General features: G+C 58.2%; 1 protein-coding gene across 1 annotated transcript in view; it reads left to right on the top strand.

The window, feature by feature from the left end:
- Positions 1-13,447, top strand: part of ZDHHC14 (zinc finger DHHC-type palmitoyltransferase 14) — a 96,864-nt gene extending 83,417 nt beyond the window's left edge. The window contains exons 8-9 of the mRNA XM_004701933.3: positions 1,873-1,975; positions 12,242-13,447. Of these exons, the coding sequence (XP_004701990.2) occupies positions 1,873-1,975; positions 12,242-12,643 (505 nt within the window). The 3' untranslated portion in view covers positions 12,644-13,447. The remainder of the gene's footprint in view (positions 1-1,872; positions 1,976-12,241) is intronic.
- The last annotated feature ends 638 nt before the right edge of the window (positions 13,448-14,085 follow it).

Raw genomic sequence — 14,085 nt, 5'->3', positions numbered from 1 at the left:
CCCCCCCAACTGTCTCCCAAGGCTGTTTTGGAGCTGTTCCTGGGCAATTGTTGCCTCGAAGCACCGGGCGCTGCCCTGCAGGGCTGCGGTGTTGAGAACGGACCCATTCCATTGTTGCCTTAGAAAGCTGGGAGTGTGAGACACCGTCCTGGTGAATTGGGGAGGAGGCTGGCACCCCCCTGACATGCCCCTCAGTATCTTCCCTGAGAGGATGAGCAGGAAGGAGGATGACTGAGAACGCTGGGCCGGCCAGTGGGAGCGCTGCTGAGCAGGCTGTGGCCCACCTACACCTGTCCAGCATGCTGTCTGTATCACAGGTGTCAGGTTGACAACGTTGAGTCCACAGGCCGGCAGAACAGGCAGCAAGCTGAGGGCAGGCACTCACTCACCCTGCAGCCTCTGGCCGCCTGGCCCTTGCTCTGCCTCTGAAGGACATCTGACAAGCCCTTCTGTTGACCTTGTTGCCCCAGAAAATGAAGGGCTCAGGCACTTCTGCCCCCCAGCTCCATTTTCATTCAGTGAGAACGTTCTGCCCTACCGGCTGTTGGCTCTGCATCAGGATAGGAGACTCCCCAGGGGGAGCTGCTGTTACTCGGACCCCAGCTGGAAAGACCCCAACTTGTTCTGCTGGGACAGCCACCCTCCCCCAGTTGTGCTCCTGAACCTGGTGGTAGTTGAAGCTGCCCCGCCCCCAGGTGGCACAAATGGTTTGCACTTGGCTACTAACAGAAAGGTGGCCGATTCAAACCCACCCTGCAGTCTGCTACCATAAAGATTACCTCCATTAAGAAAGCCCTGGGGGCAGCCATACCCTGTCACGTGTGAGTCAGACTCAACCCCACAGCAATGGGCTTGCTTTGGGTTTCGGGGTCTTCTGAAATTCCGAAACCTGGAGCAATTCCCACTGCAGAGCTGTGCCGTGGTGTGGTGATTAGAAGAAATCAGCTGCTGTATAGGGTCGCTGCTATGAGTCAGGTGCCACCAGGCCGCAGTGGGTTCTGGTCGGTGGATGTGGGCAGGGCTTTTCTCCACCTGGTGGGTGGATCTGCCACCATTAGCCAGCCACCGTGCACAGGTGAGTGCCCCTCAGGCCTCTTGGGCAAGGCCCCTTTCAGGCAGACCTTACCCTGCTCTCTGGGTTCGTCCCCACACCCTGCAACGCCCTCCTGGTTTGGGGGAGCAGAAGAGCCGGTGGCCCTTTCCTCCAAGGAGGCCAGTGCTTGCGGTCATCCCTGTCCACCATGGTCGCTGAGCCTGTGGGGAAGCACCCGAGGCTGAAGCTTCTGTCAGCCGCACCTGCGTGGCTCAGGACTCGGTCACCTGAAGGCCACCACCTGAAAGGCACTGGGCCGTCGTTCCTGCTTCCCGAAATCAAGGCGACAGGCCCCACAGGGCCTCCGGAGCTGAAGCAGGCTCCTCGGAGCGGTGTCAGGGTGCCTGGGCCCTGCCGGCACCCAGCTGGTTGCCGGAGGCCCACTCCGCCCGAGGGACGGACGGGAGTAAGCTCTGGCGGAAACAGGGCCCATCCCAGACTCCTCCGGGGTCCCAGCGCGGCACGGTCCGTGGAGATTCTCAGAAACGTCTCCACGGAGGCAGAGGCGCCACCTTTGGTGGGCACCACGCGTTCACCTGGGGGGGCAAAGGTCAGCAGCGCCGGCTGCTCTCCTTGCGGGAAGGGGGCGGGGACCACTGCTCAAAGACGCTGTAGGGGGAGAGGGGAGGGTAGCCATGGGAACTCGGGTGCCCCCGCCGGCCCGGGTGGGGTGGGCAGGCGGAGCGCGGTGAGGAGGAGCAGGGTCCGCGAGGGGCGGCCCCCAGAAGGGCAGCTCCTCAGCACGCACGCTCTCTCCCCTCCCTTCTCTCCCGCCGCAGCCTGATCGACCGACGCGGGTACGTGCAGCCCGACACGCCGCAGCCGGCCCCGCCCTCCAACGGCGTCACCACGTACGGCGCCACGCAGTCGCAGAGCAACATGGTAGGGCGCCTGCAGGGGGCGCTGCTCCCCCGCGTGTCTGGACCGTTTGCCAGTAGCTAACCCCCGGCTAAGGCACTCACCCGACGCCCCTCCCCGCTACCCAGCGCTGGAAGGAGGGACACGAAGCGTGATGGGAAGGCGCCATCCGGGTGCGGGTGGGGGTGGGGGTGGGGGTGGGAGTGGGCGGGGTGTCCGCACTTGTGCAGGCAGAAGTACAGGCGCACACTCCTGGCAGTGTGGTAGGAAGTCATGGCTTTAGAACCAAGCAACCACGTGGCGGGTGAGATGCACCTGTCCTAGGCAGGGCCAGGCTGGCTGGGCACACCTGCTTTCTCGTTACCACCCTTCGCCTCAACCTGCACCCGCGCCTCTCTTCTCTAAAGCTTGAGAAATAACAGCCAGTTCTCCTTGCTTTCAGCCAACATCCTAGATAGTCATGTACACTCCAGTACAAATGATCAGACAACGATGCATTCACAGCAAACACCTCTGTATTCCACGGGAAGAGCCTTGTGTTGGGAGTGTGGGAGAGTGAGCTATGTTTCCAGTTTGCAGGCGGGAAGGCTTGCGGAGGGGGCTGGGGTCTTGGACACCAAAGATCCAGCAAGGCCCATCCGGAATGGTGGCCAGCCTTAAAAATCCCTTGCTGTTGTTAGATGCCGCCGCAGAGCCACCCTGTTTACAATGGCACGAAAGTCTGCCTAGCCCTGCGTCCTCCGCGTCCCCCTGCCCCTACTGTGCTGTAGCCCATGTTGCAGCCACTGTGTCCTCCTTGGTGATGACTGGAGCCCAGGTGGCATGGTGGTCACACAGTTGGTACTCGTCAGACAGTTGGGGGTTCAAATCCACCAGCTGCTCCTTGGAAGAAAGAGGTGACAGTTGGCTTCTGTTGACATTTACAGCTGTAGAAGCCCTGTGAGGTGTGTGACCTGTCTCACAGGGTTGCAATGAGTCAGAATTGACTTGGCTCCCTCTGGTGTGTGTAAGACAACCCCAAGCCCACACCACTGCCATCATGAGGTGCCCTGGCCGGGAAGCAAACGTGGGTGTCCTGGGTGGAAGGCAGTTCTGCTGCAGACACCACGGGCCTCCCGATGTGAGGCGTTCCATCTGGAGGGGATCCCAGCCTCTGCGTCTTCCCACGAGGAAAAAGTCAACATGGAGATGTTGCACCCACGGCCTTAACTAGTGGTCGACCCCCAGGCTGTAAAAAACGGGACTCCCGCCCCAAACAGAGGCTTTCGGGGCTTGTTGGTTGGAAGTGGAGGCCTCCGGGTGGAGGCTTTGCTTGGGTTTTAGGAGCCAGTGTGTTTACATCACAGCCCTGCCGTTCAGTTCTGGACGTGCTCACAGAACAGCTTGTTCTGTCCACACTCACCCACACAATGACCCGAGTCACGGAATGTTGAGCAGGAAGGCCGCACCCTCCTTTTTCAGAGAAAGAAGAGGGGGAAGACTGAGCTCTGGAGATGTGCCCACGGGCAAGGGGAGAGCCTCTCGCCGGGCTCTGTCTGCTTCCTTGTACCTGCAGACAAGGCCCAGGTGTGAGGCTCTCAGGGAAGGGTTGAGTGAGGCCTGGCAGCTCGGGATCTGGACCGAGGGCCCATTGGGCCCTGACCAAGGGGACCAAGAACCTGATGAGTCATGGTGGCAGAGGAGAGGCGCCTCAAGGAAGGTCTGGAGGCCTTAGAAACTGACATGCACTCAGGTGTGTGTCACACACACACACAGAGAGAGGAGCCAAGGACACCACCATGCCATCACTCATGAATGTAGACCATCTTCCCCAGAGGACAAGCTCGTATCTGCACGGAGCACCTGGGGAGGTGAGGGGCTCAAGGCCTCCCTGTGCTGAGGCATCTCAGGGTCTATCCCAAAGGCCGACGAACCGGCATCAGCGAGGGCCGTGGGCTGCCTTCTTCCTGTCAGAGAGAAACACCGAGCAATCGAAGGCTCCCAGAAGTCTCTCAGCCTTGAACTCCGCCCAGCTGGGGAGCCAGCAGTCTTGGAGTCTGGGACGCGGCTTCACCACCACCTGATGGTGAAAGTGTTCAGACCCACTTCTACGTGGCAAGCATTGAGAGCAGGTCACGAGGACACCTCGGTTTAACTCCCTCAGAGAGGAAAGGGCCAGAAGGCCTAGTTTACGAGATGCATGTTGTTTAACATTTCTCTGCCTCAGTGTTTCCATCTGTAAAGTGGGGGCATTGATATCTTGTCAGGTTGCGATGAGTGTTGAACGAGTGGACGTGTTTTTTGTTTTGAATTACTGTTAAGTCGATTCTAGCTCCTGGTGGCAGTATGTGTGAAGCACTTAAAGCTGTGCCTGGTACAAGAGGGGGAACCAGTTAACTCAGTGCCATCAGCTCGATGCCGAAACGTAGCGACCCTCTAGGACAGAGTAGAACCGCCCCCGTGAGCTCCCAAAGCTGTGACTCTTTAAGGCACTAGAAAGCCTCGTCTTTTCCCAAGTAGAGCTGGGGCCAAGAAAAAGATGCATACCCATCGGTTTGCAGGAATTGTCAAAATATGGGGATAAAAATCATCCGTGTATTTCCAGACTGACAACAAAACAAAGCCTCTGAGGAGATTCCTCGCCTGTAGCTTATTTCGGCTGCTCACGACAGCTATCCCAACCATGGAGTAACCGCCACAGACTGAGCCACTCAGTGCTGGCCAAGGGGACAGGGAGGCCTTCCTGTTTTCTGGATGCAGCTGGGGCACGGACACCCAGGTTACCTGTCCCTAGGTGTCATCACTAAGCTGTGGGCCCAGCAACTTGCCAAACAGGCCGCCGTCTTCCTTCGCGCGATTTACTGCACTCAACATAGCTCGAGCTCACAGTCGGCAAGAAAGCCCTCGGGTTCCAAGCTCTGATGGGACAGGTGTGAAAACTGACGCTCGCCCCCTTCATGCTGAACTCTCTGGAATCACGAGAAGATTAGGGATTCCACGGTGGACAAATGAGTTCGCCCAGGAGCATACTGCACACCTGAGGGGGGCGTGGATGACAGCAGCCGCCAGCCATCCGAGTGTGCAACCTGCAGGCTGTGTCAGACGTTCAGTGGGGTGTGGGGGCATTAGAGCCAGACTCTCTGGGTTCGGATCCAGGTTTTGTCACTAGCCAGTTGTTAAGGAACCTCTCTGGGTCCCCTTAGGTGTCTGAACACCTCAGAGTGGTAACTGCCCCCAGGTGGAGTCCCCGCATCAGTGTCAACAGGTAACAGCTGCTAACCAAAGACGGGCATTTGCGTTTACCTAGAGGAGCCTCAGAAGAAAAGCCTGGTGCTCTCCCCGCAAACCAGCCATCGCGAGGCTTCTGGGACACAACCCGATGCTGGCACACGTGGGGTCACCAGGAGTTGGCACTGACTCAGTGGCAGTTGGTTGCTGCTGGGAGGGCTCCCGGGTAGTTGCCTAAGACATCGTGCTGTCTGAGGGCTGCGCATAGCAATGCTGTGGTGACAAGGTTCTCCTCAGTTCGTCCCCACAACAACCTACAAGGCCTCCCCAGGGGAAACGGAAACTTTAAAATATTGAAAGGCGATCTCAAAGTCCCATAGCCCACAGCCCCGAGGCTTGAGCGCTTTCCACCACCCACGCCCAGTTTCAGAGGGTTTCTGTCTTTAAAGCCCGCTCGGGCGTGTGGGGGTCAGATAAGCCTCTTGGGACCTTGCCCTTTCTCCTGGGGCTCAGGAGGCCCGTTAGTCTCCGCTTGGACGGACCTGAGAGCCACGGCTCTGACGGCCCCGCCAAGACCAGGGGAGTCAGAATCAGGGGTGACGCCCAGGCTGGCTAGTGCTGCGAGCCTGGAGGCAGCTGCGATTGACCACCGTCCACATAGCCCTCGAGTGCTCTTGCAGTCTCCCAAAGTTTGGGGAAAAGAGTTTTTCCAAAGACTATGAAAAAAATCTCCAGATCCCCAAACACATTGATAGACTCTAAAACAGGAAAAGAAAACTCCAAAATCAAAATGAAATCACTCATAAAGCCTGTGAGACACGTGACTGTGTCAACATCATTAATAGTTAAATTTAGCCTTCATGAACATGCCATTACGTCTGAGGAGTGATTTGTAGATCAGAGCTTTTCCCACTTCATAAGCATTCCCAAGTACATACACGATTACATTTTTAAAAAATCATTGCCAATTAGAAAGCAAATGAGCTACTCGGAAAGAGATTGAAGAGCAACATTGTAAAATCCGATGAAAGTGAAGGCCCACATCTTGCCTGTCCCACCCCATGCATCTGTTGTGAGAAATTGTGGGGGGCGGGGGCGTGTTTGGAGGAAACTTTTGGGCCCCACCCACCGCAGGAGTGCCCAGACTCCGCGGCAGAGGACATCTTCAGGAGAGGGGGTCTGGAGGCCCTCCTGAGGGAGTACAGTGAGGTAGGCACTGCATGGTTCGGAAGGCAGAGCTCGGCCCAGGGGTGGGCTAGGGGCGAGCAGAGCTGCCCAGCCAAGAAGGACATCCAGGGTGCATGGCTGACGGGTCATCCCCAGAGAGGGACAGTCTGGGGAGCTGGACACCTCTCACTGGACCCACTGGGACCCCACCAGGCAGACTCTACTCCATCTTTGTGGCCCAGAGCTGCTGCCAACAGCCAGCCAGTCTTGTCCGTGGGCCAGCATCACCACGGTCCATCTTCCCCGTGGCTCTAGCCCATCCAAGCATCTGGACGATTTCCGTGGTGGGTACGTGCCACGTTGATGGGACTACGGAGAAAGGAACCAGTCGAGTGTTGACAGAGCTGGCACTAAGCAGACCGTGAAACCTGGCACGGGGTGCTCTCGAAAGCCCCTTCGACAGAAGGCACATACTGACCCTCCCAACAACCCTGTGAGGCAGGGACCGTGCCGGCCTGTGTCACAGAGGAGACGCAGAGAGTGGGAATGATGGACTTCTCATCTGACCCAGAGTCTGTGCTCCGATGCGCTCAGTGAAGAGGCAGCTGCAGAGCACGTCCTGCTGGCCACACCATGTCCTGCGGCCACCCTCCGTCTCCACATCCGGTCAGCCTCCCAAACTCCACTCCTGGGAAGAGATCTGCTAACGACCACCGACGCCTGAAGGGGAATTGAAGTCACGTTTCAGGGACGTGTGGCTCTCAGGGACGGAATGAAAGAGAACCAAGACGTCCGGCGCCGTCTGGGCACCGAGGCCCTGTGGTTAGACTGCTGCTTTCACGCTTCCGTCCGCCAGCCCACAGCGCGTCTGGTTTCCCTTGACTCTGGTTCGTTTTTCCGGTTTCTCTGTATGTCTGTGGATATTTTTATTTAAAAACGAGTCTTTTGGATAATAGACCGCAGACACTCGAGATACCTTTCTCTGAAGAGCAGTGATGCTTGTTTCAGCAGGCAGTTCAAACTCCGGCACATTGCCTGGGACTTGCGTTAAACTTTACAGGCACAGAGCCGTGGAAACCCACCGTGTTTGCCAGACCCCTCAAATCTGCAGAATCAAGCCCCACATCCTGTCTTCCCTGCAGCTCTCCTCAGAATTTGGTTCTAGGCTTTGTCAGGGCTGGTTTCACTTGGATCATACTTTAGAGCATGGTCCTTGCTAATAGAACCAGAGGCCAGCAGCTGCCGACACCCCCCCTCCCCACCATCACCCCCGCCCTGCAGCAGCAGCAGGCTCGGGCCTCAGCAGTGATGGTGAGGGGTTAGTTGTGTTGTGCACAGGGTCTCTGTGAGTCAGAGCCAACTGGGCAGCGTCGGACAGTAACTGCTCTTCTCTCTCTGGAGCTCTGTCCCTCTCCCAGGCCGCCTGCAGCTGCGCTCTGGTCAGCCTTGGGGGACATGCATAGCACAGCCCTTGGCTGCCCGTGTATGGTCACCCCTCAAGTCCTCTGCATAGCTCCCTCTTCTGCAGCCCCCACCACATGATTCCAGCCCGTCTTCACTCTGCAGGTGCCTGCGCAGACTGCAGCTCTGTGCCAGGCGCAGGAAATTACACCATCAGGTCTGGTGGACCGTGGGCCCAGGGACTGAGCGCAGTTTTCACATCTCTTGTGCACACTTGCCCCCCTTGTTTGGCCAGTTTCATAGCTGTTTACAGAGGGAGTGCTAGTCTCATTTCATTACTCCATCTTCCCAGGATTCCCTGATTAGAGAACGTGTTATAGGCACCCCTGGGCTCTGGACATAGGTTTTGACTTCCTACTGGACCAACAATGTGAAGGGCCCTGGTTGGGCTGCCAGTCACACAGTTCAAACCCACCAGCGGCCCTGTGGAAGAAAGAGGAGGCTACCTTCTCCATACAGTTTTGGAAACTCTATGTAGGTTCACAATGAATTAGAATCAACTCAATGGCTATGGGGTTTTGGTATGGTACCAGCTATTGGTACCATTGGTTGGTACCTCCCATGGTTGGTGAGTCCATGGTTGTGTATATGGTTGTGTGTTAGGCCACTAATCAAATGGTTGGTAGCAGCTCAGAAAAAGGCCTGCTTCCTCCTAAGGGTCACAGCCATGAAAACCCCCTGTGACAGAGGCCCCCACGCGTGGGGATTGAACAGACAGCAGCAGTTGGTTTTTCTGGTTTGTTGCTGCCCATGGATGACACTGACTGCCCTGGGACATGCTCACCCTGACCTAAAACTGCGTGCAGAACTTTCCCGGAGGGAGGAGCACCTCACTCCACCTGTTCCTTTGCAGAGGAGGAAAGGCTAGTAGCAGGTGGTCCTCGCCGATCTTTGGACAGGTGTGGGCCCTCATTCTATGGTGGGACCAGCCCAACCCCTCACCCAGAGTTCCTGAGCGGCTCTACTCTGGCCCATGGGGTCTCGGTGAAGTGGAATCGGCTCTGACTTTGGGTTTGTTTGTTTGCGTCCTGAGTTTTTACAAGCGTAAGTGGGTTCTTCGGAACCTCGGAGAGCTCAGCGAGGCCCAGCTGGAACCCCGGTGGCGGGACTGGAGCTGCATCGCTCCTGATGCGTCCCCTGCCCATCTAGGAAGCGCGTCACGTGGCCGTGAGCAGCACCCCGTCTGCACTCGTAGGCACCAGAAGGAAACGGCCTTGGTGGTTTCGATGGCAGCATTGAGTGGCAGTGTGTGACATCAGAACGCCTGGAGCCCCAAACAGGTGCCCGCCCTTCACGTGGCTGTAAGGCAGCGTCTCCGTGACCTGCTGTGGGCACAGCACACCCTCAGACCGCCCGACGCCCAGACTTCTACACCGGCAGCCACTCCGACAAGAGAAGCTTCTGTCGTTCTCTGTGTTAGGACATTCTCACCACTCAGATACTGCCTGTGGTCCAACCAAACATCTGACAGACGTGGGCTTCTACGGGATGGTTCTGGGACGTAAACCTGAGAGCCATCCCTGTGCCCCATCTGGCTCGTTGCTTCTTCCTGAAGATTGTAGACCAGGCGCAGTCAGTTCCTGGGCGCTGGTGGCCGAGCAATTGGAAAGCTAACCACAAGGGCAGCAGTTCAAGCCCACTAGCCGCTCTCGCCCTGCAACGATGGGCTCAGGCCTGAGAACGATGTTGAGGACGGGACAGGACCAGGCACAGGGTCGCCGTGGTTTGGGACTGACAGGGTGGCCCCCAACAACAATAGCCGCTCCTTGCAAGAAAAACGAGCCTGTCTGCTCCCAAAAGATGTACGGCCTCAGACACCCCCCAGAGGGTCACTGTGAGTCAGAATTGACTCCACAGCAGAGCTTGAGGGTTTTTAGTGGACTGTCTAAAGAATTCCAGAAGAGCGCTTGGCAACGCCGTGGTTTAAATGTTGGGCTGCTAACCGCAAGGTCGGCCATTCAAACGTACCAGCCATGCTACAGGAGAAAGATGAGGCTGGCAGCTCTTGTAAAGATTTACAGAAACCCTAGTGAGCAGTTCTCCGCCCCAGAGGGTCGCTGTGCATGGGCATGCGCTGGAAGGCAGTGGGTTTGGCTCCGGTTGGTTTCCAGGGCTTCAGCTTCGCCTCCTGTAGAGGAGGGTGGTGGCAATGTCTCCCTCTGCTGGTCGTCCAGGGAAAAGCCAGGAAGCGGGCCGGTGGAGTGAACCTGGGCTGTGGGGAGCAGGGAGGAGAAGCAGGAGAGGAAACAGGTGGAACGGGGGCGGAAATCGGGGTAGGGGAGGGGGGTTGATGGAAGGAAAGGATGGAGGGCAGAGAGGGAACAAGAACCAGTGAGGCCCGAAGGAAAGAAATTAAGTTGAAAAATCAACCCAAACTGGGGACAAGGAAGCCAGAAGGCCCGGTGGAAAGGCACTGAGAAACGCTGCCTGTGGACCCTCCTCTCCGCCGAAGCAAACCCCAGCCCAGGGCCAGCGAGCCCCACCACAGACCGTGGGACTGCCCCCACCACACCCAAGCTGGCTCCCTTCAAGCAGCTGCTGAATTCGAACCAACCACCTCGGTTAGCAGCCGGGCGCTCAGCCACTGTGCCACCCACGCTCATTGTCATCTTCCCGGTCACCCGGAAATCGCGCCACGGCACCGCTGAGGGCCTCAGGTGGGATGGCAGTCTGAGCGGAGAGTGGGAACGGAGGAGAAGCCCTGCCCTTTTCTTTCAGCCCATGTCCCAGCTCCCAGGTCACGTGTTGTCTGCCCGTCTGCTGGTCTTTTCCCTAAGAAGCTGTTTGGAGCAGGCAGTGTTAGTGTTAGGACCATCCATCCGTCCCCCGTGGCTGGAGTCTCTGCCTCGCCCTTGGCTAGGATCTGACGGGGTACCCTTGTCCCCTGTTTCAGTGGCACGTGTGGGCCAGGAGGAGGTCAGGGGTGGGGAGGAGTGGGGGGTGGTCTCTGTTTGCCCCCAGATGGACTTGTCCTTCGAGACGGAAAGCCTTTTGTCCATGGCCGATGTTGTCAAGACAAGGAGATGCCAGCAGGATGGAGACCAGCAGCTCTCAAGTGTCGGCTGCAGGGGACGTGAGGAGCTGACGGCTGTGGATGTGGGAAGTTATATCCACGGGAGCTGTGGTGCCAGAGTGGGCTACTCACTGAACTGCTGACCGCAAGGTCAGAGTCCAGAACCACCAGCCAAGGCAGAAAGATGCGGCTTGTGCTCCCATGAAAAGTTACAGTCCCGGGAACCCACGGGTCCGTCGCCATGGTCACGAGTTTGGTTTGGGTTTTAATAAAGCAACGTGAACTGTATCAGGAGAAATCATAGGACTATACTCGGGGGGACAGTCACCCTCGAAGGTGTTCAGACAAATCCTCGTCGAGGAGGAACTTCAGCGCAGGGTTGAACGTGACCGTTTTGAGAAAGTTGTCACGTCTTCCGGTGGCTGAGAAGAGCCTGGTGGGTGTGGTTGCCAGGACTGCTCGCTGAAAACCACCAGACTCCGTGGGAGAAAGACGGGCTTTCCACTCCCGTCCGGAGTGCGATCGCAGGCACCCACGGGCAGTTCCACCGTGTCCTGCAGGGCCGCTGTGCGTGGGCAGCCACCGGTGGTACTGAGCGTGATTTTGGTTTCCTCGATGGCACTGTCGTTCTTTGTCATGATTCAGTCCGTGAGCTTCAGCCTGACAGGCCAGCAGGGCCTTTTCCACAGGGCTCTGGCTTTGACCCGTTCCACGTTGACCCCGTCAGAAACCAGAAGGACTGCTGGAAAGAGTTCAAGTGGGAGGAGCCGTATGTAATTGGGAGGTGGGTCCTAATAGGACAAGCCCACTGGGTTTCTGAGACTTGATGTCTCTATGGGAACAGGCAGCCTCATCTCTACATTAGACCGGGTTTCCCAGTGGGCAGGACCACCCCCTGGGGGGCACTCGAATGATTCACTCAAAACCTCACACTCATTGCACTGGGTCAATGTGGGCTTAGTGGGTTATGTGTTGGGCTACTCACCTCAAGGCCAGCAGTTCAAAACCACCAGCGACTCTTCTCAAAAACGACAAGGCTTTCTACTCCTGTAATGAGTTATAGTCTCAGAAACCCACAGGGGCAGTTCTACCCTGACCTATAGGGTCGCTATGAGTAGGAATGATGGGGGGAGGGGTAAATACAAAAGCAGGTGCCTACACTTTATCCTGGGTTGTGAGCCATGGTGCACAAATTGTCACTTGCCAGGGACAGGGGCACTGAGTTCAGTAGTGTTTGCTTTGGTTTTCTGGAAAGGGCGCTGGGCCCAGCCAGTGTGGAAGCCTATGTCCCAGAGGAAGCCAGCGTCTGCCGCGTGCTCCTGCCGCCCACCTGGCTCAGCCGCACTAACACGCCTTTCTCTTCTCTTCTCCCGCCCTCCCCTCACCCCGCCCCCCTCCATTCTGCCTCTTCGCTCTCACCCCTTGCTGCTGCTGCCCACCAGTGTGACCAAGACCAGTGCATTCAGAGCACCAAATTCGTCTTGCAGGCCGCGGCCACGCCCCTGCTGCAGAGCGAGCCGAGCCTCACCAGCGACGAGCTGCACCTGCCCGGCAAGGCCAGCCTGGGCACGCCATGCAGCAGCCTGACCCTGGGCCCGCCCACGCCACCCTCCTCCATGCCCAACCTGGCCTCTGAGGCCGCCCTCACGGACCTGCTGCCCCTGAAGGAGGAGCGCACGGGCCACCAGTTCCTGACGCCCGACGAGGCCCCCTCCCCGCCCCGCCTGCTGGCGGCCGGCAGCCCGCTGACCCACAGCCGCACCATGCACACCCTGGGCCTGGCCAGCCAGGACTCTCTGCACGAGGACTCCGTGCGTGGCCTGGTCAAGCTCAGCTCCGTGTGACACCCCCCGCAAGCCGCCCGAGCGAGCGACAGGCAGGGACGGTGGGCAGACGGACAGACGGCACGCTGAGACTCCCGCCGGCCAAGGGCAAGCGGGGAAAATGACCACAACACGCTGGAAAGGGTCCGTCCAGGTCTGATGGCGGCTGGGCAGGGCGGGACCCAGAAGTCTTCCAGACCTGGGGGTGGTTTCCGCCCCCACCCCGATGGCTGGGAGAAGGATGGACAGAGAGAAGAGGGTCTTTGTGGTGTTTGGGATTGAAGGGTGGGCAGGGGCGGGTGGCCCTCCAGTCATCTGTGGCACCCTCGTCCTTGGTCCTTGTGACAAGCGCGCCAGGCTTACGACGCTTGTTGCCGATGGACGCGTACTTCCGTGTTATGCTGCTCATGCTCGCAGCAGACGACTGTTCTGCCGGGTGTGAGTTACCAGCGAGAACCGGCAGGGAAAGGGCGGACCAGCTGGGGCTGGCGTGCCTGCCGACCATGCCTGCCGTCAGCCTGTATGGAAACGGAAATGCTGCTTACTGTTTTTTAATTTTGTGACTCTCCAAGTGCTGTTTTATTGGAAGACAGTGCCACAGGCCCGGACGAATGGAGGAGGGACCCCGGCTATGGTCAGCTCAGCTCCGTGATGGTGATGGGTGGTATGGGGTGGTGCCCGGCTCCCTTGGGCCACTGAGCATGGGTGGTGTCCAGTTTCACGTTATCTTCTGTTTAGATAAAGGCATTGTGTCCCGCAGCCCTGGGGACCTGGCCTCCTGGGTGATGAAACTTCCTGTGGACGTCCAATAAAATGACCTCTGTGCTTCTGGGTCTGCGTGCGCTCCGCCTGGGCAGCGTGGAGGGACAGACACCGGTCTGGAGGGCACCCTAGCCAAGGGAGGAGGCCCTTACGGGAGCCAGCAGAGTGTGGTGGCTGAGTCCACCCAGTGCTGCCGCAGAGGAAAGGTCTGGCAATGGCCTTCCATAGTGAGGTCAGCCTGGGGAGCCCCAAGGTGCTCGGTCCCACCCTGTCCCGCCCAGGGTCGCCACAATGGGGATGCATTCTAGCAGGCAATGAGGAGCCCAGGGTAACTCAACCTCAAACCTTTGACTAGTGCGGTGTTTCTGGGTGAATCCGGCCCATCAGAGTAGCTTCTCCCCAGGTTTTGCCCTGACCTCCTCTGAGGAACTCAGTCCCTGGGGGATACAGAGGGAGCCCTGGACGCCCTGTGGGTAGGGCACTGGGTTGTTCACTGCAAGGTCGGTGGTTCAAATCCACCAGCCGCTGCTCAGGAGAAAGATGAGGCTGTGTCTCGGGAACCCTCTGGAACAGTTGTGCTCCATCTAACAGGGTGCCGAGTCAGTCAGCTCGCCCGCAGTGGCTGGGGTACAGTTAGCACGCTCGGCGGTCACGTGAAAAGCGAAGTTCCCCCAGGCACCACAGAAGAAAGGCCTGGCTGC

Source organism: Echinops telfairi, unplaced genomic scaffold (genome assembly GCF_000313985.2).
Source record: "Echinops telfairi isolate 266 unplaced genomic scaffold, ASM31398v2 ScPeMD7_3533;HRSCAF=4204_0, whole genome shotgun sequence".
Classification (NCBI taxonomy): domain Eukaryota; kingdom Metazoa; phylum Chordata; class Mammalia; order Afrosoricida; family Tenrecidae; genus Echinops; species Echinops telfairi.
This window is presented reverse-complemented; position numbering and strand designations above follow the sequence as displayed.